Here is a 26,853-nt window from a genome sequence, read left to right on the forward strand (position 1 = left end):
TGATTACAGTTACACTTATGCATTTTTAAAACTTTCATTCAGATCCTTAGCGTTGCTAGACACCCTATACATTGATATTTTGGTGACGTCACGTCACACACCAACTACGGTCGCGCGAAGTTGACTCAAGAATCTGTCGACCATATACATTTATGGCTATTTGAGCTATAAAATAAAATAAAAAAAAACAAAAAAATTATTAATAATTTACGATTATTCTTGATTTCATTAAATCTGTCATTATAACGAGCCATGTTCTAGTACAACTGGAATAAAACTCAACAATTTAAGACATAACCTCAAATGTCATGTAGTTGATGATTCGCTTGTTTAGCGGCGCCAGTTGACGGAGTAAATCGCAGTCGCTGATGGACTTTGTCGTGTAGCAGGGGATACTTTCGTCATCACAATTTTAAAGTAAATATTAAAATTATATATCATTTATTCTGAACCGCGAAGTTAAATAACTCATGAGAATTCAGAACGATCTCTTTAATAAATTGCTTATGAGCGTCGATCGCGACAAAACGTATTTTTCTTCATATTTTCACTCATCCGGCAATAACCAACAAAAAAATACCCCTCTCTCTTCTGCTACTTGTTCTACTATTTTGTTACTCGCGTATCACTCGCGAGGTGTATTTTTTTCTCAATGATATTATCTCAAAGTGGAGAAGTATTTCTTGCCAGTGTCACCACCAGTACGTTACGGTATACACGTCTCTGGTATTCCTCTTCTCGGTGAGATGAAACGAAATAATAATTTTTCATTTTGGCATTCTTTGCAGTGATCCGAATTTTTTATTGTTTCTGCCAAAAATATAAAAGTTTTCAGAGTAGATATATAGTTGTTGCAAAAAATGTTGATTACCAATCATTCATTTCTGGATTAATTTTGAATTCAAACCTCATAATTTTACGATAAGAAAATTACCCAAGTGTTTTACTATGTGTACATTTTTTTACGATACTACTGTGTGTTAGTAGACGCATTGGGAAAAATATTTTGAACGTTCCTCTGTATGTTCTTTATATTAGAACGAATAGAATTAAAAGTAGACAAATTACATGATTTCTATAAAATTCAGTAGAATTTTTAGTACTCACTACATTTTGTACTTCATTCTATTTACTGAACAATTACAAAGTACATTGTGCGATAAAAAAATCAGATTGTTCATAGAAATATTTATTTAGATAAAAAATACATTCAAATTTCTTAGGCAACTGGAAAAAAAGTTTCTTATGAACGATTAAAAGACTTTTTGAAGGATTTGAAATTTATGATTTCTATTTTCCACTAATCATCTTTATTTCCCCTGTCATTGATAGATGTTCGTGTGAGAAATAATAGTTTTGACTTGGATCAACTTCACCCCAGGCTTCTCACTAGAGCATCCTTCGATAATAAAAAAAAAATTATAAAGGAAATATATTTGAATCAAAATCATCACAGAAAAATGAGGGTCGTGGCGTTGGTCAGCGGCGGCAAGGACTCTTGTTTCAACATGATGCAATGTGTAGCTGCGGGTCATGATATCGTGGCCCTGGCTAATTTGTACCCTGTTGGAAAGGGTAAACAAAATCACCATTCATTTAAAATCTAGATTTCTCAGCTTTTTCACTCTTTTCTCTAATTCTATTAGAACTTGCTAGTTATTTTTCATTCTTCAATGTAGACTATATACTTGATATTTCATACTTCTTCAGAATGATAAAAATGTTTTTTTTATTTTTGTTTATTCAGATGAGCTGGACTCGTTCATGTATCAAACAGTCGGTCACATGGGAGTCGAATACATTGGCAAAGCAATGGGTTTGCCCATGTATCGTGAGCCTACATTTGGCAGATCTAGTATGAGAGAGAAAAATTATTTGCCCACTGCTGATGACGAGGTGGAAGATCTTTACAGACTGTTGTCAAAAGTTAAGGTAACAATCCGAATGAACATCTAATGAGAGTAAATAATAAACCACTTTTTATTGAATGTTATTTCAGAATGTTGAAAATACTCCTTTGTTCTGTTGCAGGAAAAAGAAAATATTGAAGCTGTTGCCTCGGGAGCCATACTCAGTGATTATCAACGAATTCGCGTCGAAAATGTGTAATTTATGGATTGATTACGTGACAGAGAATTTAATAGTTTTGAAGATGTCATTCGAGCGATGTAATTTCATTTTCATTATTTTATTATTTTTATTTTCAGATGTAGCAGGCTAGGCCTCGTTTCGTTGGCATATCTTTGGCGGCGCGATCAGGACGAATTGCTTAAAGAGATGATCGAATGTTCAGTAAACGCTGTTATAATAAAAGTTGCAGCTCAAGGTTTGGAGCCTAAGCATTTGGGCAAATCGATATCCGAAATGCAGCATCATCTCGGAATTGTGGTAAGTGAATTATTATTATTATTGTTATTATTATTATTGTGAATAATTTAACGAAACGTTAATATGCCAGAAATTAACCGTTTTTCGGATACAAAAAGCCGGGCGAGGAAAGGGGAGGGAGAGGGGTGGGAGGTAAAAATGAGGATGTAGGGTTGCTGAGGAATCGAGGAGTAAAGGGATTGAGAAAACACGTTAACGCGTACCTGAATTGGATTACTTCCAACGATTTAAGGCAACAGCAATGTATATAAATTTCGCAGATTGTATCCAAATTTTCGCCCGATTTATTTTGGGAGATGCCGCGCTATCAGACGATTTCTTGTTTCAAAATTAACGAGGAACGACAGAAGGAAAAAAAAATCTATTTAAGGCAAAACAAGTCAGATGCAATGAAAATTTATGTACACGTAAATAAGCGTTTGCGAAAGAATGATATTTTCGAGGAACCTCGTTGTTCGTTGCCGTGAAAATTTGTGTTCCAACTTCTTAGCCATAGATGAAGGAAAAGTAAACACATTTTGCACTATATTAAAATTATCTGTTGAAACGATAAATTTCGAGCATTGAATTATTCAGCGAAAACTTGTCGTATTCATAATTCCTTGAGTTTACTCCCGACTTCATAGCTTGAACAACCGTCGTTCAATTCTCTATGGCAGATATCAATACAGTCACTAATATTTAACACCGTTATACGAAACCACGTAGTAATAAAAAAAAAGTCGATGATGAAGCAGTAAATCACGAACTAAGAGAAAAATGATTTTTTTCTGTGAAAATACCAAAAGTTGGCCAATATTCACTTAAAAATTTTCATCCACAAAGCACGTGATAGCAACGATAAAAAGAAATCCGAGGTCATACGCACATATGTATATTAGATTTGGATAACAGAAACATAAGACTCGAATGTAACGCACAGAAAGAAAAGTTCGAGCGGTGTCAGGGGGTTTATCACGGGTTATTCGTTTTATCTGCAGAGTGACATGTACGGGGTGAACGTGTGCGGAGAGGGAGGGGAATATGAAACTTTTACATTAGACTGCCCGCTGTTCGTTAAAAGCATCATAATGTAAGTTTCCACATATAATGTAGATTAAGAAATTCATAAATTTCTAATAGAGTGATATTGATGAATAGAAAAGATAAGTAATTGTCAAAAATAACAATGATGACGTTAGAAAATGGTTAATTATTGACAGCAATATAACCGACCAATTGTTTTCTCATTTTTTAAGAGACGAGTACGAGAGTGTGGTCTCGAATGATAAGATTGCACCGGTTGGATACCTCAATTTTAAGAAGATACATTTGCAAGACAAGAATGTGAGTATCTCTCAGATAACGATATCGTACGAAGCCAGCTTTGTTCGAACCAGATTAAGGAATTAATCACGAGCGTATGTAAAGTATAGCTAGAGATTAAACGGAAAAAAATATAAAACTCGTGATGTTTACTTTTAGAACGGTATTGAGAATATGACGCTTCAGGAACGATTAAAAAAAGTCTCTATAAAAGGCCCTTACGATTACATTGCCGAAATTGTCGGGCCCGAACTTCAGGATGGATGCAATTTGTCGGACGATGATAATGACGAACGCGAGATCGACAACATAAGCTTGAAAACCTCGAATTCCGGTAAAGAGATTTTCTCTTTTTTTTTTTAATTAATTTTTCTACACAAATTCTTATTTTTTTATTTCTACGAACCATAAAAACAAAATTTCGACAGAAAAACGATTTTTTTTTTGCAATTACTATTACCATGGAATTAAATGAAGGCAATAATTCGGAAAAAAATTATGTCAAAAAGCCTTGAACCGCAAATCGACATTAATCACGTGTCGATTTGATCTTTTCGTGTACGAAATGAGTTTCACATTCTTGACAACCGCTTGTTTACGTTTCTAGGTCCTTTCCATCCGCCAAGCCCGTTGGAGATAAAATATGACGATGAAGATTATCCGGATGTACCGGTATCGAACAAAAATAAAACTGGATGGTATTGGTTTGGTGGTATAGCCGGAAAAAATCCAGATTCAAAGCTCGCGATGGAGGAGGCGCTCGACAAACTAAGCAGTAGGTAAAATTTTTCTTTGTTATTTCTATTCAACCGATAATCAGAGTTTTTTTTTAACATGACAGTGATCAACCATTTCTATTTGCATTAATTTTATCTTAATTCAATCGAAGGGATTTTTGTACGTAAGAAATAAAAAAAAGAAGAATAATTTTCTTATTTTTTCGTCAGATCTCGTTAAAAGAGAAAATCTTCAAACGACGAACATCGTTGGGGTAACGTTATACGTTAAGAACATGTCGAATTATGCCTCGATAAATGAAGTTTACGTTTCGAGGCTTGGTCAGCCAAATCCACCGGTTCGTGTATGCATTGAGTGCCCTTTGAACGTTCACGTCGTTCTTGACGCGCTTGCTTACAAGGAGATGAAAGTGAACGAGACTGAAAAAGTTTTAAAAAGGCACACAATGCATGTACAGAGTATAAGTAATTGGTCGCCTGCCAGTATTGGTCCTTATTCTCAAGCCATTCGAGTAAGTAAACGATTATCATAAATTAGATTTAAAAGTGCCGAGTAAAAATTATGGAAATCGGTCTCATCGTTTTAATAATAATTCCAACCAATATATATTCATGAAAATTTATGGAAATTTTCATTTCTAAGGTAGGCCACATCATTGCAGTTGCCGGTCAAATTCCTTTCGTACCCGGCACAATGCAACTTCTTGACCTAAATATCAAGAGACAGTGTCGTTTAACGTTGAGACACATAAATCGTATCGTAAACGCAATGGACTCGAACACACAACTTAGGGACATAGTTCAGGGTATATGTTTTCTTACGCATCCGAGTTACATACCCGAGGCGAGAAAAGAGTGGGAAAAACGGACGAACAACGCAATTGTCGATTACGTTGTTGTGCCGAGACTTCCGCGTGGTGCACAGGTCGAGTGGTGTGTTTGGGCGCACAGAGACAACAACAGGTTCGAATGTGAGTGCGATTATTGTGTTTCACTTAACAAGAATAGAGGGTTTCATAACAGTCTCCATTTTGCACGTTTTATTTTTTATTTTTATAGATGAGGAGACCGGCAAGTGCGTCGGTAATTTCAAAGTTGCCATAAGAAGAAGATGGAACTATGAAAACGATGTTTCCGCTATAGTATGTTACCTGTCGACAGGTGAGTGTTCAACAGGAATATACAAAAATAATATCAAAAATCCTGAGAAATGTTTAGAGTTTTGGAAATTGTTATTTACATTGCTGATTTCACAATTAAATAGTATCCGAGCAAACTTGATAATCTTTTAAATATATTTGAGGTTCAAAAATGCTCCATGTAAGACTTAAGGGAATATTACAAATTGATATAAAAAATTTCGAATATTATTACTTTCAACTCGGCGGAAAGACATAAATATATTACTACGAGGAAGAGGATATTTTAAGGACTTTTTATTTTCGGGCGTTTAATTCTGACTAATTCGATTAATTTTTATAACTGGAAAGTAGGTTCGTCGAATTCAACGGGAAATTTGGCAATGGAGACGACGCTGACCTCGCCGGAATTGACAGCTGCCGAATTGACGGAGGCGTTTGAGTACCTGATAGCAAAGCTAACGAAGCAATCACGCACGGAGAACCCAACATGTAGCTTGAGAATTTTTTACAAAGTTGGCAGTTCACCGAGCCCGAGATTTATTCAGGACGTATTGGATGCTTTTTCGTCGAGGAATTTGGTTACGACGATAATACCGACGATGCATCTGCATAATTTCAGTACCTTTCTATCTGTGTGTGGTATAAGACACGAATAGAGAAAGAAAGAAGGATGAGAGTGCGGAGAGCGAACGAAATTGACGTATCGAAGGAGAGAATGAACAAAACAAAAGCACGTGCTTCAACGACTCGGCGTACTTTATCACACGGGGGTCAATCGAAGACGACGCGAAGGAGGAGGCGGAAAATGAGACGATCGAAAAAAGAGAAGCTATTTGAAGCGAATGGAAAAACAATTCAATTTGTTGAAATGGGGATAAACGAAAGCTAGAAAAGGAACGGGCAGAGTCGAATAACATGAAATGCAATTGTAAACAGTGAGTAAAGCGCGCGTGCATTGGAAGATAATAACAGATTATAACGAAATAAAACAAAATTTATCGCGAACGACCTATATATCGCTGATGATAGAAGAATGATGGGACACGAATCCAAAGAAACATTGAGAGAACAAATTCTCATGGTGCTCTGAGCGATATGAGTGTAGACAAAAGGAACTGTTTCGCTTTTTTAAAAAATAGCGAATCAAACGAAAAAAAGCCAGACATTTTTTCGCTTCCAATCGCTGAATGTGCTTTATTTTTACATGTTTATTCAATTCCCAAATTAACTGAGCATTGACTGGCCATTTTATTGATACCATTCGATCCTCTCCTCCTTTTCTGAGTTTCGAATTCGTAATATTATCTTCATGTTACGTTTCTTTTGGCTAGTCAACAACCGGGGAGTTTCGAGATCATTTCATGATTTTTCAAGGTTAAGAAAAAAATTCTCGATATCCCGTGCTTAGCAGTAAGTAAAAAAGAAAAATTTTACAATGAATTAACATGGAAGAAAAAAAGAATGGAAAAGAAACGCATTCACGGATTGATTTGTACGTGTAAATTTGTATCTCATTTCGTAAATTGTAATTCGTCGTCAACGAAGTCTCGTTTCTTTGCTCAAGGAGTTTCTTATTTTCTAAAATAATATATATAAATATAGATATATCTTGGTGTCTCGCGCGAATATGAACAACACACACATACTCATCAACACATTGCGAACCGTTGAATCTATTGAAAATCTTATTTATATCAACGTGAACGTTGATCGAGACACCCGCAAAACATGAATGAAATATTCTTTCATTATTGTATATTAGGGCTCGAAATGTAGTGTCCTATAACAAGAAAGAAAACAAAAAATCAACGGAGGAGAGACATAGGAGAAGGGAGAAACTTATTGAATCGTTATAGACCATTTTGACATTTGCTTCTTATTTTTCTTCCGCGTTCTTGTTTTTACGAAGAATACGTAACCGTCTCGACGAAAAAAAAATGGAGAAATAGAGAATAAGCTTTCTAAAATGCATTTCGTCGTGATTCGTAATGCGTTCGATGTTGTCGAATTTTGGAAGTTATAACGAGTATTTCTTCCTGCCTGAACTCCTAAAAAATCAAACGCAGAACACACACACACACCAACACAAACTCAATGTCCATCTTACTTCATCAACAAATAACTTGATTTCTCACTGTATAAAACAATGATTAACGTAACTTTCATCATTCAACAATCTTCATTAGGTGAAAAAAAGAACCGAAAAAAAAATCAAGAATAAAACACGGTGGACTTGTATCGATTCTGATGCAGCGTTACAGGCTCGAGTCGACGAGTGATTTTTTTAAAATTCGTTGCTATTTAACGAACTTTACTGTTATTCGAACAATATGAAGAAAAACAAAACCGCATTAAAATACTCTTGTTCGAATGAAAAATGTGTCGCTAAATAGGCATGAGATTTCTTACTTATATTAACTGAAAGAAAGAACAAACCAAAATATGCAGAATGTTAAAAATATTGCAGTTGATCCAACGAGTCATAAAAGTCGAGGAAATATTAAAGGATTCGAGATTGTATCGTAGCTGAAACAAACAAACAAAAAAAAGAGTAACGAAACTCGAAAAACAAATCCACGCTGATTCAAGAATTATTGCGAAAAAACAAACGGAAATAAATAAAAAAAAACGGTATATATTTTTAAGAAACGTCTTCGTCAATCTTCGAAGCCTTGTTCTCCTTCCTTTTCTACATATCTCTATATATTTCTATGTTACAACATTGATCGATTCTTTTCCTTACCCACGAATATATTCGTACATAAAAATCCTTAACAAATTATATATATATAGAGAGAGAGGGAGAGAGAAAGATAAAGACAATCAAATCGAGAAGTACAAGAAGAACGTGTTGTTCGGTGACTGTACGGGACGTGATCATGACGTCTTTTTGTTTTCTCTTTATTGAATTGCTACTACGAAAACCTTGGAAAACATTCTCAACAAATGATGTAGAGTCTGATTAATTTTTGTCTCACTGTCAAAATAATGTCATATTTGTACAAAAAGGAAAACAAATTTGAAGAATTTGACGAAACTCCTATTTTTTCTTTCATTTTTTTTCTTCATAAATAGAACGATGGTCAACGATGATAATACTGAATGAGCACCAACCGTGCTAGTCAGATCGGCAAGATGAATTAATATAATTTTTTTTTCCTTTTTTCTCCTTTTTCTCTCGGCGATAATAGCAAATATGACTCTTAATGATATTTTTTGTTCCATCTATCCGAAAGCGTAGCAGAAAATAGCAACGTTCGTCGTATTCGAGTCAGTTTTATAGGGAAAAAATAACACATTTTTCGTTACAAACGCACCGTATATAAAGAGTTGGAAAAAAAAACAATTGAATTCGCTTTTCAATATTTCTTTACACAATAATTAGTCTTAGACTTGTGGAACGAACGGAAGTTTCATTCGGTATTTCGTCTCATTACGTTCTAAAGACTTTGGATACCAAAGGTTTTACCATGTGATGTCTTAACGGCTGGCAAAAGTCACACCGATAATTTTTCCGGTCTACTGTCAGATCCTTGCTCTCCACACAGCCTGCGAATTGAAAATAACACGTGTTCATATAAAACGAACGAACGGTTTTTTTTAAATACGCTAACGTTCAGAAGTATGGAAGTATACAAAATTTTAGTTAAAAATTTTCATTTAAACATAACTTGATTACGAGACTTTTCAGTATATAGAAATTCATTGTTCAAATCCTGACATCTCTGGAAAGCAACTTCATAAATCGAATTAAAAATGTTCAATAACAATTGCAAATGATGGAATTCTCAAAATTTTGAGAGGAATTTAAAAATTGAAGAAAATTATAGAAAAAATCCTTTGGCGGGACTGCTACCTTAAAAAATTTCAAGTCACACAATCGAGTAATTCGAAAATAATATAAGTAAATGTAATAATTTATATTTATTCAAACTTACTTATTTTTCATTTTTTTATTTAATTTTCGAAGTAAAAATGTATAAAAACCTTCAAATTTATAGTAAATGGAAGCGTTGAACGAAATTTACGAAGTATCCAAACTTTTTGATGGTAGGATATACGTAAATATTTTATTCAGTACTCGAATATGAAAGTTCTGGGATGCAAATGGATTACGCAACGCCGTAATCGATAAAAAAATAGTTAGTAAAAAAACTTGGTAGTGTAAAAGCGCTACTTTTTTCAAATTGCTGTTAAATGTCAAGGTCATGATAGAAAAAACGACGTGTTTTTGATTAGTAAAAGCTTGAATGATCGTGCAAAAATGTGCAGAAAAAAAGGGGGGGGGGGGAAGAACGGGGCGAATCCGCAAAACGTAGGAAAAAAGAAAAAAAGAATCGAAGATAAATGATGACTGTAATCAGTACCTAAGTGCAGATACTTGTCGCATGCGCTGCAATGCACTAGATTCACTTCCAGGTCGAGTCGCTGTACAGTATGACATCGACTGCAATGAGGGCAATAACGACCCTTCCGCCACAGCCTTGTTAATGAATCACAAATGACAAAAGACGTTAGTGAAACGAACCACTGGTAGAATTAATATCATTCCTTTTCCTTTTACGCTTGTCCAGTGGTTAAAGAAATTTTGAAAAATTCAGAAATTTTTCATTTCAACCTCCACTCTGCTGAGTTAGCCAAAAGTTTTCGAAACCGTGGGTAATTAAGAGTGTTGTCCAAAAGTGTTAGTGATGAAGAAATCACGCTTTAAGAATTTTTTATGCGTAAGATTTCAACCAAAATTCTAATTCGATGCACCTTTCTGTACGGGGTTATTCGAAAGGATTCCGAAAGGATGAAAGATTTTTACAGAAGTTTTAAAACCTACATTCAATGGAAATATTACGGAAATTTTTACTAACTAATCGATAAAACGGATTTGATCTAGTTTTTTTTTCGAAATTTTTCGAAATTAATTGAAAATGGGTAAGGACGTAAGAGTATTTTGCATTGAACGTAAATTTAGGCTTACGACGTATGCATAAAACGTTTGGATGCGAGAATATCTCATTGAATCGGGGCAAAAAAACAAATTCGGGTTGAAATCAGGGCTTAAGCGAATGGGATTACACCCTGTCCATGAAGTGCAATTGAATAAATGACTCGGAGAAATATCGAATCCAAAACCTCCGTTGTACGTTAAGTTTAGAGCGAACAGAAGCAAAAATTAAGCCCCGATTTTTTGGTGTAAATTCGTTACGAGCAGATACAATGGAAACAGGTTTAGCCCTTTCGTAAATGTGTAATAAGCCACTCTTAAGAAAAAAACAAAGGTGTCTGTGGTTTTGAATGGGACTTACTTGGAACAAGGAACACAAAGAGTAGAGACGTAAACGCGCGTATTTTTATCGCCTTTTTTGTACTCATGTTGCCACTGAGCAACACTGTTTCGGTCGGAATTCGTGCCTCCAGCTTCTCGAGAACCACAACTCGCGCACACAGCGCATTCTTGACAGTGCCATCGGCCTTGAGGAACCCTCCTTAAGCCGACGCAATATATATGGTACCTGTAAAAAAATTAACACAGCCATAAAACAAATTGTTTAAAAAATGAAAAAAATATCAAATGCTTTCCTATTTTTCATATTTTTTTTCAACAATCCCATTGCGATCTCAAAATACCCGTAACGACACTCTTCTGTGTGCATTCGAACTTCCGTGAGGGAACTTAAGAAATTCTCATTCAATTGAGAACCTCCTAAAATGCCAAATCGATAACTAGAAGTAATTTAAAAAAAAAAGTCGAGAAACGAGGTTTTGTGAAAAATTCTACAAAGTCCGTCGAGGGTGAAGAAAATAATTTATAACTTAAGCCGATATTTTAGTACTAGATAAAAATCTGACATATTCAAGAATATGAGGTAAAGAAGAAATAAACTTTGAAAACAAAAAAATTACCCTCGATCGCACATATCGCAGAAGAGCATTTTATCTTCATCCGCAGGATCGTGGCATTGGGCGCAAGTTTTGCAGTCAGTGCATTGCCAGGCGTAGGCCTGAATGTGGGGAACCATGTCCAATGTCAAATCTATACACGATGGGTGTACTGAAGAAAAAACAAGCCAGTGAAAAAACAAACGAAAGCCTACTCCTCCTCATGATTTTGAATATTTTTTTGATTTTTGAAAATTCGTATCTTACCATAACCGTTGCATGTGCCACACTGAATGAGTACTTCGGGTCTGCTGAATTTGTTGAGGTGTTTCAGACACATTTTGCACTTGATAGATTTTATGTCTTCTTTCTGACGCGATAATTCTGCATCTACGTCGTCCATCGTCGATTGCGAGGCTTCGGTGTCCTGTGTACCTTCGCTCGAGGTTGAGCTGAAACGAGGTTATTCATTATTGAATTTGAAAAACCAAGAAATGAGGTTGAACCAAGCAAAATTTCTTGCATCTTTTTTCACCATGCTCGAAAATATTTGTTTAAAACCATTTTTATGATAATCGATTCAGTCAGATCAGAAATGAATGTTGAGTGGTGATATGTTGAAAGATAAACTGAATTTCAAACCTTGAATCATCTGATGAGGAATCACTGTCGCTGTCACTTTGCGAACCTTCGGATTGGCTATCAAATTTTCTCTCATTTGGTCTCATGGGTCCATAGAGCACGGTATTTAACGGATAATACCTGAGTTCAGCTGGCGTATATTCCCGATAATAATCGGTGTATTGTCCAGGTATGAGCGCAACCGGATAATGATTCGAGCCACTTTCTTCTTCGACTTTTTGCTGTTTTTTGGGTACGTGTATCGTGAAAGTTTGCAAATCGAGACTGCACTTTCGTGATTCACGACGAGCTTTGTTCAAACCTATGTTCCACGAGAGTGCCGATTGTACCGCCATCTCAGCAAGGTCAATACGATTTTTCTCAGCGTTCGCTGCCGCCGTTAATTCCTTCTGTTTTTTCAAATGCTCCTTCATTTGTTTTTCACGTATATGTTTCCGATACTCCTCGTACTGATCCGGAAAATCGCTGCACATTACATCTAATACTTCAGAACTCAGGACTGCTGTGAGGCCTGTGAGAAAAAGAAAATTTCGATGAATAATGTAAAATTATCAGGACAAACAATCACGGAGTTCGGAGATTTTGATTTTTGTGCTTGAAAATATATTTAAAGTAACTGTCCGTCGATTAATGTTTTGTCAGAAGGATTTGCGAACAATTTACTGCTGTAAAGTTTTTCAACGGAAATCCCATCTCCTGGGACGTTGAATTGGTTAAATAAATATGATCGAACAGTTACTACCAACATGTCGAACAAATCTAATTCACAAGACTCAAAATCATTTCAAAATAAAATTTTTTCTCTCCCGATATTTTCTTTTTTTTTCTTTTTTTCATAACTCACCCATGTCGCACATAGCTTCGCTGACAAGACCATTTTCTCGGAGAAAATTTCTCTCTTCCATTTCGACCATACGTCTCTTCAAATCAGGATATTTCCTCTTGAACGATTTGACACCGAGATAATGTGATATTTGTTCCTGTATCATGAAAGTTTCGTTTTTCTTGGTAGGATCAAGAGGCCAATCGTATTCGGCGACTTTATCGACGGTGAATGGTCCTTCGTCAGGATCAAAGTTAATTTCCATTCTACGAATTTTAACCTTGACCTTCTCGGACTCGGTGGTCGCGGTGCTCAGAACGCTGCCCTGCGATTCCTCATTTACGATTGTTTCTGGGGCTGAAAAAAATGTCGTCGATACCAATTGATTAACTCATAGTTCATCGTTCGAATTGTAAACCAGGATCTTTTAATCAATTTTCTTTATTTACAAGAAAAAAAAAACGAAAAAAATAATGCCAAATATTCTAGTGTCGCATTTGGGTCGCGACTAACGATTCTCCCAGCTGCGTGTGTCTCTCGCCTTTATACACTTCCCACGAATACCTACCATGACGAGCTATTATAACACTTGAAAACTTTGAGACTTAAGGACGCTCGGAAAAGTTTCTATTTTTGGATCACTCGGTTGGAGGTCTAAACTCACGTTTTATGTTCTCATCTCGTCCAGGACACATTTGAAATTGGAATGGTACAACCTCTTTTTTTTAATAAATTTTTTAATTAAAATTAATGCGGGAGTGTTAAGAATATTCGAAATTCATTGATACGTGATAATGTCTTGTTCTCTTTTTTTGCTTTGATCGAAAATGTCGCCACAAAGATAGAAGTACTTAAAAATAGTAAAAATGTGATAAAAATCAGTGTTATTCTTTGCAATAAAATTGATGTTCATACGGAAGAAATGATCTGAGAAAATTCATCGATTAATGTGCAAATTTAAGAATAAATCTTGACAGTAAAACAGTGTGAATGGTCTCAATTGCCACTTTTTCTTACCTTGTAGTGACATATTTTTGGCCGGTGTTTGTGATCTCGAGCCAGATTCAGCGCTCATTCTAGTTTCTTCATCGATCACTTGAACGTTCGATATATTTCCCTCGTTACGTCCCGTGTCACAAAGTTTTTTCGCGGAAGGTGTGAGCCAGTTTTCATGATCGATTGTACCCGAGGTATTTTTGTTATTTTTTGCATCGTCGACCATTGTTCCCATGATTTTGTCGTTGATGGTGGAGATTCCGGAATTTTGCAACGCTTCGGGGATCAAGTTCGAGACCGTTTGATTTTCAGAGCTCGAAATATCGACGAGCAGCATTTTGCGGTCTTTCTCGAAAGTTTCTTCTGAGGCGGTTTTGTTGATTGACGTATTGATAACGCCATCGAGATGCGACATTATTCTAACGTCCATCAGAGATTCGAGATGATTTTTCTTCATTAAGCCAGGATTGTTGCAAGATTCACTAACAGCTTGTTCGACCTCGTTGCGCGCAAGAGCGTTTGGCATTTTACGATCCATCGTTGGTTGTCTCAAAGCTTTGTACAATTCAGAGGTGTTGCGTGCAGCTTCGGAGGATGGGTCGATTAGATTTTGTGGTCGAATGGATGGTGGATCGTGTATCGTGATCAAAGCTGTTGTCGACCTTTCGATCATGTCCAAATCCTGCTCTATTCGCGGCCTTTTTGCCAACTCCCGATTCATTTCCATTTTTCTTTTGCCGCGACCTGAAACGAAAAAAAAAACAAAACAAAAACCTTGCGATTTGTTTTATAAATTACACTTTCATTTTGAAATCGCATATCTAAAAATAACGATATTTTGTTTGGGTTTGTTTGGTTACCACGCAGCATGTAGTGTTCTGATCTCATTGAATTGAAATTCAATTTAGAATTCCAGTTTTCTTAGAGAATAAATATTTTATCGACTCCATTCATCACTAGATTTATTCTCGTTCTTTTTTCACTGTACGCTTAAATCTGTTTTTTTTTTTACCAAATAAAAAATGAGTGGTGGGTCGGGTGAGAAATTGATAAAGTTGAAAAACGTACCTCCGCGTCCGCGTCCGCGTCTCGGCGGTGCGTAGCTTTTCTGATTCCTGCAAGTTCTCTTGGGTCTGCCATGAACCTCGCTTTCGACAGGCGGAAACATTTGTTGGTCGATATGCGAGCCCATGTGACTGATATCGTCGAGAGCCAGGGGGTCTTTTTGCCCAATGGGCTCAATCACTGCACCAGGAGGCAATGGAGCTGGTTTTGCTAGAATTATTGGCAAAGGATTTCTTCGAGGTCTGCCCCGTTTTTTGGGAACTTTAACTTCCGGGGGACGAATCGCTGGCACCTCCTCGATGATCATGACATCCTGACTGGAGTTTGAATTCTCATTGACAATTATCAACTCAGGACGATGCTCGATAATCTCGCAATCAGCGCCCGGTGGCGGCGCGTTCTGCGTGAGAATGGACTTGAATTTTTCGGTCATCGAAAGATCCATTGGCTTACTCGGCCTCACTTGGGTTATACTGATCTCTTGGCTTATGACGTTCATCTGCTGTCGACTTATCGAGCCAGATTTCGTCTCGAACAACATTTGTTGCTGTGGTTCGCGTGGAACGATCGGTTGGATCGTAACTTCCGGTAAAATGTGCGACAATTTTGCCTCGAGTTTGGCTTTCTTCGACTCGACCGGAGAAATCGTTATGTCTTTACGTTTCGACACCGAATCATCCGGCAGTTCGCTCTTTCTCGCTTGCAGCTGCACCGGCTCTATCGTCAATTCGGATCTGGCACCGTGCAAATTTCCTCCTTGCATGCTTTTCAATAATTTCATTCCCGCAGTATCCTGAGGCGACAATGATTGCTTGCTTGGACCAACGTGACCTGGATTTTCCAGGTTAACTTCTCTGCTGCGCTGCGGGGATTCGCTGTAATTTTCACAGGCTACTATCGTCGGATGACCCGTTTTCGAAAGCTTTATTTTCATTTCTAACGGCGTTTCCGAGTCTTTTCTTCTCAATGATTTATCCTTTTTGTCCGCATCGATACTCGGAGCGTCGCCAACTTTGGGAACTTTTGTTTTTACAGCCGTTTCTATAATTTTCGATTTTTCCGATTCTGGAATCACGTCTTCAGTTTTTTTTGCAGACGCTGATGGTATTATCGAAGCATCACCGGTTTTCGAAAGTTTTATTTTCATTCCGATCGGAGTATCGATTTTTAGAGTGTTTTCTTGAAGAACCTCCGATTTTTCCTTATCTCGGGTTTCTTCAGAATTATCCTCTTTTTCGGTATGAACGATCGAGGCGTCACCGCTTTTTGATAGTTTGATTTTCATACCGATCGATGGATCAACTCGTTTCGACGTTTCCGTCACAGACTCCGATTCTACGGTAGCTTCCACTTGGAGAGTTGCTTTTCCTGCTTTTATTTTCGAAACTCCATCTGAAGTCGTTTCTTGGGCGACTTCAGGTTTTTGTTTCAGTGCTTCTCGCGTCTCTTCGTTGAGGATTATCGAAGGGTCGCCGCGCTTCGAAAGTTTTATCTTCATTCCCAACGGCGATTCCGTACGTCGCGGAGCCTCTATTTCTAATTTTTCTTTCGATTCTTCCTCAAGCTCGGAACTTATGAGGGGAGTTCGAGATTTCTGCTGTTTTGACTTTTTACCAACCGGTGAATCGGTTCGCTGAATTTCTTGCTGATTTTCCTCTGGCGATTCTGTTTGGACGATCGAAGCATCGCCCGTTTTGAACAGTTTGAATTTCATACCCAGTGGAGATTCCGTGCGGCGAGGTGTTTCCTGTATTGTTGAAAAAAAAAAACGTAAAATGGATTAAGAAGATGCTTGATAAAAATTATTAAAATATTGTTTCTGTTTCCATTTTTTTAACAAGATTTTCGTGAAAAAAGCCTCAACTATTTGAAAGTTCCTCTCAAATTTCTTCAAATTCTATTAACCGATTTTGTGCCTTGGAAAATGTTCTTTCAAATGGAAACAAAAGACTTACAGTTTTTTCATGGTGTGGTGAGTTCTCAAGTTTATCCTTGACCCTGGAGCTCCCGTCTTTATGTTCTTCCGAAGTGTCTTGTTTATCTGGCTGGATAATCGAAGCGTCACCGGATTTCGATAATTTTATTTTCATACCAATCGATGATTCCGCTCTTTTCGGGGAATCTTGTTGTATATCAAATTTATCTTTATGCTTCGTACCGGGGTCTTTAGTTTCATGTTGAACGATAGTTGGTTCTCCGGTTTTCGACAATTTAATTTTCATGCCCAACGGCGAATCGGTTCGTTTAGCTTCTTCAAATTTGTGTTTTGAAGACTGTTCTCTCGTTTCATCGGTTTCGTGTTTATCAGTTTGGTGGCTGGGGCTGTCGGGTATTTTGGAAAATTTGATTTTCATTCCCAAAGGTGATAACGAGGAAGAGCCTTCGGTGTGCCACTGTCCACATTGTTCTTCGACATTTTCGTTCGAAATAATCGACGGATGTCCACCTTTTGATAATTTCAACTTGATCTTTCCGAGTTTTTGTCCCGGACTGTCGTCAGGATTCGGGGAATTCGTGGCTGATCTTATTTTTGGACTTTTTGGTGAACGTGGCTCCGAACAATCGGCGATTGCTGACTTGGCAATTTTAAGAATAATCCTTGGTGAACCAACGTTTTCAAAATCGTGCTTTTCACTGTCTTTGCGCGGCGTATCGACGATTTTCAAATCACTTTTTTCCGTAGCCTTCGGAGATTCCAACTGCTTCATCAGATTGCTCGCTCTGGCGTCACGCTGTATTAACAAGCTCGTTTTCGGCGTTGATGGTGATTCGCACATTCGAGTAACTTCTCCAACAGGAATTTCGATTTTTGGCGGTATTTTCAGTCGCTCTTCGAGGATGGAGGTTTTAGGGATCGGAACCGATTTCTTTAACGGTTCGTGCTCGATTATTTCCATTCCCCTTGTTTTTTCGATTTCTTGAGATTCCGAAGAGGTTTCCGGGATCTTTTGTTCTTTGGCGATTCCCGAAGTTTCTTGAATTTTGTTTTGTAATATTTCCTCTTCAATGTCATTTCCTTTTGGAAAAGCTGGCGATAACAATTTCGCACTTCCAGACAATTGCGTTTTTCTCTCAATCTCGAGCTTCGCTGCTTCGTTTATTATTTCCGCCTCTGATATCGCTATCGGATCCGGTATTATGCTCTCGAGTTCAGCCACGAGTTCTGATGGATCTTCGCAAATGTCTGCCTCGTTCGCGAATATGCCAACGTCGGCATTTTCCACTATTTCATCGACAACATCTTCCACCAATTTTGGGGACAGGACCAACGACGATTCGATATCTTGTTCTTCGGACTCTTGCAAAAATTTTACTGCTGATTCGAGCTCCGAGATTTCTGAACTTGCTGGTAAATTCTCGATCTCTGCTGCAACGTCGTTCAACACTTGATCCGGTACGGCCATGTCTATGGAAATATCCTCTGCCAATTCTATGTCGCGCCCGGCTTCCACTGGAAGGAATACTCCATCGGACATTTCCATTTTCGTTGGTTGTTCGATCGATGCCGAGAGCAAAAGGTCTTTAGAAAGAAAAGGTCAAATTAGTATTTTTCAAAGACAATAATTTTCAGCTAGGAATACTGAAAAGATTTTTGAGTGACAAAAAAGGGAAAAAAATTATTTTACCTTGTTCCTGAATATCGTCGTCCAACAAGAGCTTTTCAGTGAGTGTAATTTTTCGCTCCCCATCGACAGCAATTTGCCGCAGCAAATCTTCAGCCAAATTGATTTTAGTATCTTCAGAAGGATCGACGTTGTCGAGAGGATTAGTAACGACACTGGCAAGGTCAAAGGCCTCGAGATCTTTATCCGTGAGATGAGAATTGTCCTGTGAATCCTGATCGACTTGAAGGTTGGATTTGCTCATTAAATCGTCAACGGACGATCCGATCACTTTGGAATCGTTGTCCAAAGTTTTGGTGCTAATCGTCGACTCGTAATTTTCGTTCTGAACCGGATTTTCAATCGTGTCATTCTCTTCCATGAGTAAACCAACGTCGACGCTCTTTTCAATAGTTTCGATATCGTCGCAGCCCTCTTGCATAACTTTATGGACGATTGGCTCAACGGATTTGAGATTGGACTCGTCGTTCTCGGGCATTAAATCAAGATCGAGGAGACCTTCGAGGGAATCGATGTTCTGAGTGCCCATAGGATCTGCGAGTGCTTTGTTAAGCATGTCTTCTGATTCTTCTGGCAATTTTTCCACGTTATTCAGCGCTGCTGTTTCAAAATCGCTAGCTTCTTGATCGTCCAAAATTTTATTTATGTTTCCTTTGTTCGTTTCCAGTATGCTTTCCATCATTTCTTGAGTGCTTTGCGATTGCTCGTCGTCGTTGAATATTTGTCCTACGCAGACTGAGCTCGAGGAAGACAGCATGTCCTTCAAATTTTCGTCCAACGATTTTTCCTGAATTGCTTCAGTGTTTTCTTCGCTCTGCTCCAGACGGTTTTCTACTCGTACGAGATCCTCGCTCTTCTTTTCAGTATCACCCGATAAATTTGTTTCAATTTTTTCCACAGTCCCCATTGCCTGTTCGGTAAACATTCTTTCTGGAGATTGTCTCGTACGAGAATTATCCTCCATAAAATTTTCTCCGGTTTCGAACATCTCAGGATCGTTCACGCTCAACGTCATTTCATTCTCTATTTCGTCTTCCTTTGCTTCAAATTCTTCTAAATTTTCGCTCGTACTCGACACCTCTGAGGGAAGTTTTGGTCTCGAAAGTTTTTTTTCTTCTTCCATGCTCGACGTTTCCGTGGCGTTTTTTTCATGGCACAAAACCGTAGATTTAATTTCTGTTTTATTTGATTCTTCGTTTTCGTTAGCTGTAAGTTTTTCTTCGACTGATTTTTCTATGTCGTTTTTTTTCGAGATTTCGCTTGAGAATTCAACACTTATTGACGCAACTAAATCGTTGTTTTCGTTCTTGTTGATCGATTCAACATTTTCAAAATTACTTGATTCGCCCTCATTCGTTTCAGTTTTTACGCTTTCAGAAATATTTTCCCCTCCTTCGTTGCCCGTGGCGTCAAATTTTTCAGAATTTTCACTTTCCTCTTCGGTCACAATGTTAATCAGATTTGAGTCTTCTTTTTCTTCCTCCTTAGGCGATGCGTCATTTTTATTCTCATCCGTATTCAAGGACTCGTAAGAAGATTCGGGAGTTTCTGAATCAATCACGTCTGCTTTCTCCTCTTCGGTTGAAGTTTCCATGCCAATTTCGACCTCAGGCTTTCGTGGGCAAATTGAATCTTTCAATTCATCTTCATTCTCAGTCTTTTCGAAAATCATTTCGGTGGGTTCGAGACAACTTGAACTCTCTTTTTTCTCTTCGATTAAAGATTCAGTATTCATTACAATATTCAATCCTGAAACCTCAACTAATTTTGGATCTTCAGTTTCCTTTTTTCCTTGATCAGGACATTTGACGCTTTGGGTTGATTCTGAAATCTCTTTCCCTTCTATCCTTTCAGTATCATCAATTTTTTCAGTCTTGCTAGAAGTCTCCATATTTTCTACATAATTTGAAGTGTCCTCATTTTCTTTCGACTCAATTTTTTCAATCTCAGAATTTTCTTTCGGTATATCACTTGTTTCTTGTACGATCACTTCTGCCTCAACTTTTGTAGTACTCACATCCGAGGACTCTGGAACTTGAATCTCGTTAAAAATTTTCTCCATTTCCTCTGGTGATTCATTAGCCGGATTGATACTTTCGATTTCATGGATTTGGTTCGTGGTATTTGCATTATTTTCTGGCAATTTTTTGTTTGGATTTTTTTCAATAATTTCATTTCTACTTTTCTGTATTTGATCGACTTGGTTCTTGATTTCTTCGTTTCCTTTTGATTGAGTACTGTTGTCTCCATTTCCAGTAGTCTCATTTTTGTTTTCCTTCGTCAGATCGACTTGATTTCTCTGTTCTTCGGTTTTATCAATCTCATTTTTGTTCCCTTCATTTTCATCAACCCGAGTAATATTTTTTTCATCTTTATCAACTTTATTTTCATTTTCTTGCCTTTCTTCAACTCGGTCGACCTCTGTATTGATGTTGTCGCTTTTATTTTCGTTATTTCCCGTCTTCTCGATTGATTCAGCCAGCTGTTCATCGGGAGCAATTCCAAGAATATTGCTCTCGCTCGCTATTTCTACGATTTCTTCTAATTTCAGTGGCGCAATTTTCGTATCGTCGACCGTATCGATACCACATTGATTTTCAGTCATTTTTTTGCTTATCTCTTTCTCTAGAGAAACAGTTTTAGTGATTTCTGGCAAACAATCGCTTTCCAAGGCTTTTATGTTTTTTTCGTTTGAGGTCTTCTTCACCGTTCCATCAACTTCCATTTTCTCGTCTTCGGTGACGCGATCGAACGTTTCGTTTGGCGTAGTAACATCGGATGGCACTGGAACGACCTCAACGATTTCTGAAGATTTCGATTCCTTTTGAATGGACTGAGAATCGTTGAGAATTTTTTCTTTCTCATTGTCTAAGGTTTTGTCCCTTTTCATGGGTTCATTAATTTCTGAAGTTTCCGCTCTCGTTTCCTGAGCTTTTTCAACAGCCTCTTCGTTCAATTGATTCTCAACCGTTTGCTTTGAAGTTAGTTCAACTTTTACCGGAGATTTTTCGATCGTAAACGTTCCTATGGGCTTTTCAATTTCTTCTTGTTCAGGATGATCGATTTCCATTGGCTCTGTCGCTCCTTTTGAATCTTCCAGCAAATTTTTTACTGAATGGACTTCTTCGATATTTGTCGAGCTCTGTAAAGGCCTTCCCATTTCTCTGATTTGTTTTTCCATAACAACCTCAGGGTCTTTACCTTCCAAAGTTTTTTCTTTGATAACATCTCCAGATGATTCTCCCGGCGTCATTTTTTCCGATTCTCCAACTTCAAATTTACCACTTTTATCTTTTTGTGGCTCGGATTCAACTTCTACAGAATCAAGCAATTTTTCCTCCTCTACATTCGACTCCTCTCTGATAGTTTCAAGACCTAAGGAGAATTTAACGTCCACAATGTCTTCGCTTAGTTTTTCGTTCACCTCCGCACGAATATCACTGGTTTCTTGAGGCGCTGTCGATTCTATCTTTTCACTGGAATGCCCAGCTTCCGAAATAATTTTTGCAATTTTTTCAGGACCAGGATCACTGGAAGAAATCGTAAGAATTTCAGTAGGTTCATCAACTTCCATTGGTTCCTCCAAATCTCTACTTCCTTCAGCAGCATTCATTTTGGGAAGACAATCCTCTTCCGGAAGAACGTTTTTGACTTGATCATTCCCATCTTCTGGTTCTGTGTGACTTTCAGCCTCTTTAATTGGTGTCTTGGGCTCCTCGCTTGGTATTATTGAATCAATGTCCATTTTTTCAGTGTCACTATCTTTAGTTGTCGTTTTTGGTTCTTTTATAACAGCTGCGTCTATCGAATCAATAGATTTTATTATTTCTGTGCTTGATGATGGTTCAGAAGGTGTTTCAGAATTCTTGGGTCTTGCTATTTCTGTTTTGAGTTCTTTTTTTTCTATACTTATTTTTCCTTCTACAGAAACTTCCTCCAAAGGATCAAGGACGTTATCGGTCGATTCTTTTTCTTTACTTCCAATATCGGGTTCCAAAAGTTTACTCGGACTGAGAGAAACTTTGACATTCTCACTTGGAACGCTACTTTCTTTTGGAGTTTTCTCTTCTGCAATATCAGAGTCTGCTTCTTGAGACTCCTCGGATATGTACGCTTCCCCTATGAGCTGCAGACTTTTGCTCATACTCTGTAAACTCGTAGAATTTTGTGTTCCTTTCGGACAGCTCACTTCAACCTCACTTTTGTCTGTAAATTTATGAAAAAATTAAATCAACAGAACAACGAATTCAAAAAAACTATCTATCGGCAACATGATTTCATATCGGGATTTGAATGATATTTTCCTCAACAATGTCTAGAAAATATTTTATAATTCAAAACATTTTTTTTTCCAGAAATTGAATTATCCTTTTTTAGACTTTTAGATTCACATAAAAAATTGAAATGTTTAACTGCAGAATGCTAAGATTCTAAAATAGTGGAAGATAAATTTTCCAGCAGTCAACTGGAAATTTTTTGAATATCAGTTAACCAAAATCTTTAGACAGAAAAGCATGTTTGGAAAATTATTTAGTAATACGATATGAAGCATAGAAATATAAATGATCTCTACCTTTGCTACAATGCTGATCATTCCTAGAACTTGGATTATCCTTGGAGTCCCCAGATTTATCAAGTTGTAGTACAAAATCATCCTTAGAATCAGTAATAACTTCTGACAATGCAGCAAATTCACTCTCAAGTGTAGAATCTTCAGGAGTATCAGTCTGAACCCCGATAATATCGTTTATATCCATAATGCTAAGAGCTTCTGTGTCGTAAGTCTCAGAGTCGCTGTCAATGTTGTATGGAGCAAAGCGTTCAGATGAGTTTTCCTGTGATTTGGCGGTAGTATTGTTGTCTTCAGGGTTTTCCTCGTTATTTTCGTCCTTGGAGCCGAACAGGCCCATTTTGTCACCCTCAGACATCCTTCAATTCGCGTTACAGCGAGGAGACTCCAACTTGTCAAAAATTTCGAATTTGTTTCAATCCCGATGCAACAGAACTTCTGAAATTCGCGTCATCTCGGGATAAATAGCTGGTCGGTTGTCCTTACGCGGGGATTTCACGATTTTTCCAGCCAATTCCCGTTTAAACACTAGTTTCAGTTTGTTTTTGCACTTTAAGTTTAATTAACGCCTCTTCTTCCGAACGAATTCCGTACTAGGCCAGTCAGAAGTCTAAAACGCTCGATAAGTTTTTTTACAATTCATTTATAATATATATGGATTGCAGTCTTTACGCGCTGAGTCTCATTGTTTTTGGGGGCACAAAAAAACTCGTTCTCGTAACCGCAACTTTTGGGCTCACCGACGCCAAACTTCTGTTCTGTATTTTTTCTGTCGAGACAATCGGAGACGGAGCAGAGGTTATGTTGGTTCGATTGTGCGATAATCGATGTTTGTTTTTTAATTTTTTTTTTTATTTCAAATGTACGAATGCGCGATCGTCTGACCAGAATTTTTGTACTAAGTTTTCACTCACTAGCAGACATTAGTGTAGTTTTTCATTCGCGCTATAATTAATTACATAAAATTACAACGGATGAAAAATCTGGTTTCTACAAAACCAGAACAATTCTGAGCAAAAAACAATAAATCATAAACTGTTTTAGCGCCGAAAAATAAAAATATTGCGACATCTGGCCGCCTTCGCGTCTCTGAAATCGCTTGCCGCAAGGGGTAGGGCGCATAGTACCCACCGTGGATATTCCCCATTGAAATTTTGTATTGGCATCACTGGGTTTGAACACGAAAATTCATAGAGAGGCATGATACTAATAGAAAATATTTTTCTGTTTTATCATTCGTTATAAGTATTAATGAATATGTAGTATACAGATAGAGCGTCGGGTTGTATTTTTTGGAGTCAGCAGCGCTGATCACTCGTTAATTCAAATAATGAAGTGCTGCATGAGCACTTGAAGAAAAAAGATACGACGACAGAGATTCTCAACTTTGTTGACAGTCGAGTAGACACATTTACATCTTTACCAGAAACATTTCAACGAAAATTTACACAACTACCACCATATATCAACTCTGCAAAACATTCTATTCGTAAATCTATAAATCGCAACGACTGTATCATGAAAATAAATAATATGAAAATATTATATCTAACGGTTCATTATTTGAAAAAAATACTTCCATGAAATATCCAAACGTCATCCTGACATTCAGGTGTTTTGACCATTCAATCGGCAGAATGTCTACCTTTGTAACATGAAAATCATTTTTCATATTTCGCGCACTCGTATTAAAAAAAAAAATCGTTGGTGTAGTTACTCACGGTTACAGGAACGGGCCTCGATCTTCTTCCTACCTTTTTCTCCCGCGATCCTTGCGATCTCCGTTTTCCTCGACGATCCTCTCCCTCTCCGTCTTCCTCCACGATCCTTTCGCTTTCCCTCTGCCTCTACGATTCTCTTATCCTGCTCCATGGTTCTGATCATAAAGAACTTTCCACATATTTTCAATACACTTTTCTTCCAATGTTTTTTCGTCCTCCCATGTTTGGAATTTATCATTTCACCTTTAACTTTTGTTATTATCACTTCACCATATCGCAGAAAATCGTAATCGCGATTCATTATCACAAAGTTATATTTCCGCTGGTCTTTTTTTCGAGAACGAACTTGGGTTTTTATTCACCAAAAATTTAACTTTATACCGACGCGAGGAGAAAAAATTCGTTATTTGATTGTACGACCGATTGAATACGAAAATTAACATAAACGAAAAAAAAATCCCCATTTTCAGGGAGGAGGGCTCTTCTTTACCTACTCTTCCCTAGGTTTTTCCCCAGAAAACCGTTTTTGCGCAAATGGATAAGCCAATATGTCGAGTAACAGAAACAATTGTAGTGACAAAACCTGTACCACCGTTTCATAGAGAATCGAGTGTGCCCGCGTGCGTGCACGCGTGGTCGGTTGCTCGCGTCCTATTGTTAGCATTTGACTAGTAAAAACTATTCGTAATGCTGTACATAGCTGCGGTTATACGCGTTGCGTGCGTTGCTTAGCGTGCAGCGTTTGCAACTCCGACTTATCTGCATGGAATCTTGCCTGCGCGACTTCAAAGTGATACAGAAACTGTATCGAGCTCGGATCTGTGTCAAACTATCCGCTATGGAGTAGATTTACTGACTGTCCGTCTTCGCTTGCCGACAACCCCATGGCTTTAGGACCGTGCGTTAGGTGCTTTGCTTTGCGTTGCGTTGCTCGGGGTATGCTTGCATCTTAGCTCGCTTGCGGACACGCGCGCGTGCGAGCATACACAAGACTCTCGAAGCTATATTACAGGCGTCACAAAATTCTTTCTGTTACTGGCCCTTGCTTCGATACTATTTTTCACGAATTACCAAAATTTTATAAATACTCATTCATGTGCAAATTTTGTAATAATAATAACATCGAGTGCGAGGACTTCCCTATCGGCTTATCTATATCTATCTTATATCTATTATCTATCTTAAGTTCTTTTATTTTGTAATTCAGATGACCGATCAGTTGCTTCAGTGAGATTGAATTTACTGTTAAAATTATGAAATAACTGTTAAAGCTACAATAATTGATAAAATTATGACCGCTACCAATTTTTATTGGTTTCTATTTTATTTGTTTAGCGATTGATTGAAAAAAATTAAATCGTAAAAAAAGATTATTTTAGTCATTCAGGATAAAGTAGGATTCCACGTATCGTATTTCGTGCCCCGTTTTTTCAATGCACTGGAATGTACAATGTGCAGCGATAACGGCACGCTCACGTTCCGCGCCAGTCCTCACCCTATGCCCGCCGGGCGGTGAGTGAAGCGAAAAGCGAAACGTGTTCTCCCCCTCCCTGTGCGCGCCGAGCGGGCCGAGCGACGTGAGTGAAGCGAATCATGTTGCGCCTGCGCCTCTCCCCTGTCTCGAGCTCCGCCCGGTGTCCGCCCGTCTCCCCTCTCTCCCGCTAGCTGACCGAACGCCTCTATCCCCACTCTGCTCTGCTACTACGCTATAGCGAATGTCCAAACACGACCAAGCGTAAACGCGTGAAAACGTAAACACGTGAAGAACGAAAACAAACTGAACGAATTATCCAAAATCCATTCGTAAATATTCACCGATTAATTGCCATAATTATCAATACACAAAATTGTATGTACCGAACCGTTGAATAAATCGTACTAATTCATATTCAAGTGCTCATGTAGCACTTCAATTATTTGAATTAGCGAGTGATCAGCACTGCTGATTCCAAAAAATACAACCCGAT

At 37.8% G+C, this 26,853-nt stretch overlaps 2 protein-coding genes across 7 annotated transcripts; one reads left to right on the forward strand and one right to left on the reverse strand.

Annotated features, from left to right (window-relative positions):
- The first annotated feature begins 334 nt into the window (after window positions 1-334).
- Window positions 335-8,217, forward strand: LOC122416373 (diphthine--ammonia ligase). Of its 5 annotated transcripts, none has more exons than XM_043429255.1 (13): window positions 335-417; window positions 1,333-1,575; window positions 1,748-1,932; window positions 2,032-2,105; window positions 2,208-2,388; window positions 3,369-3,460; window positions 3,627-3,714; window positions 3,853-4,027; window positions 4,301-4,468; window positions 4,641-4,942; window positions 5,074-5,401; window positions 5,490-5,591; window positions 5,921-8,217. In XM_043429255.1, the coding sequence occupies exons 2-13, from the start codon at window positions 1,461-1,463 to the stop codon at window positions 6,226-6,228; spliced, it is 2,118 nt and encodes a 705-aa protein (XP_043285190.1). In that variant the 5' UTR covers window positions 335-417; window positions 1,333-1,460; the 3' UTR covers window positions 6,229-8,217. The 5 variants fall into 5 exon arrangements, with proteins under 5 accessions (XP_043285190.1, XP_043285192.1, XP_043285188.1 ...); XM_043429257.1 differs by having other exon boundaries at window positions 341-417; window positions 1,457-1,575; XM_043429253.1 differs by lacking the exon at window positions 335-417 and adding an exon at window positions 449-741 and having other exon boundaries at window positions 1,457-1,575.
- On the reverse strand, window positions 8,188-23,952 carry e(y)3 (enhancer of yellow 3). 2 transcript variants are annotated; one of them, XM_043429248.1, is made up of 12 exons: window positions 23,169-23,952; window positions 18,599-22,801; window positions 16,928-18,492; window positions 14,976-16,719; window positions 13,929-14,651; window positions 12,933-13,268; window positions 12,089-12,599; window positions 11,714-11,898; window positions 11,471-11,618; window positions 10,873-11,079; window positions 9,940-10,055; window positions 8,188-9,121 (listed from the first exon to the last, which is right to left on the reverse strand). In XM_043429248.1, exons 1-12 carry the CDS (start codon window positions 23,521-23,523, stop codon window positions 9,006-9,008), a joined length of 10,209 nt encoding a protein of 3,402 aa, XP_043285183.1. In that variant the 5' UTR covers window positions 23,524-23,952; the 3' UTR covers window positions 8,188-9,005. The 2 variants fall into 2 exon arrangements, with proteins under 2 accessions (XP_043285183.1, XP_043285184.1); XM_043429249.1 differs by lacking the exon at window positions 9,940-10,055.
- Window positions 23,953-26,853: the final 2,901 nt, after the last annotated feature.

This window comes from Venturia canescens, chromosome 9 (genome assembly GCF_019457755.1).
Source record: "Venturia canescens isolate UGA chromosome 9, ASM1945775v1, whole genome shotgun sequence".
Taxonomy (NCBI): domain Eukaryota; kingdom Metazoa; phylum Arthropoda; class Insecta; order Hymenoptera; family Ichneumonidae; genus Venturia; species Venturia canescens.

Bases quoted from the DNA above. Each gene is read 5' to 3' on its own strand.
- LOC122416373 (XM_043429253.1), top strand. From the start codon at position 653: ATGATATTATCTCAAAGTGGAGAAGTATTTCTTGCCAGTGTCACCACC. The intron at 4,028-4,300 runs GTAAAGAGATTT...TTACGTTTCTAG, and splicing joins CTTGAAAACCTCGAATTCCG to GTCCTTTCCATCCGCCAAGC. The intron at 4,469-4,640 runs GTAGGTAAAATT...TTTTTTCGTCAG, and splicing joins GGCGCTCGACAAACTAAGCA to ATCTCGTTAAAAGAGAAAAT.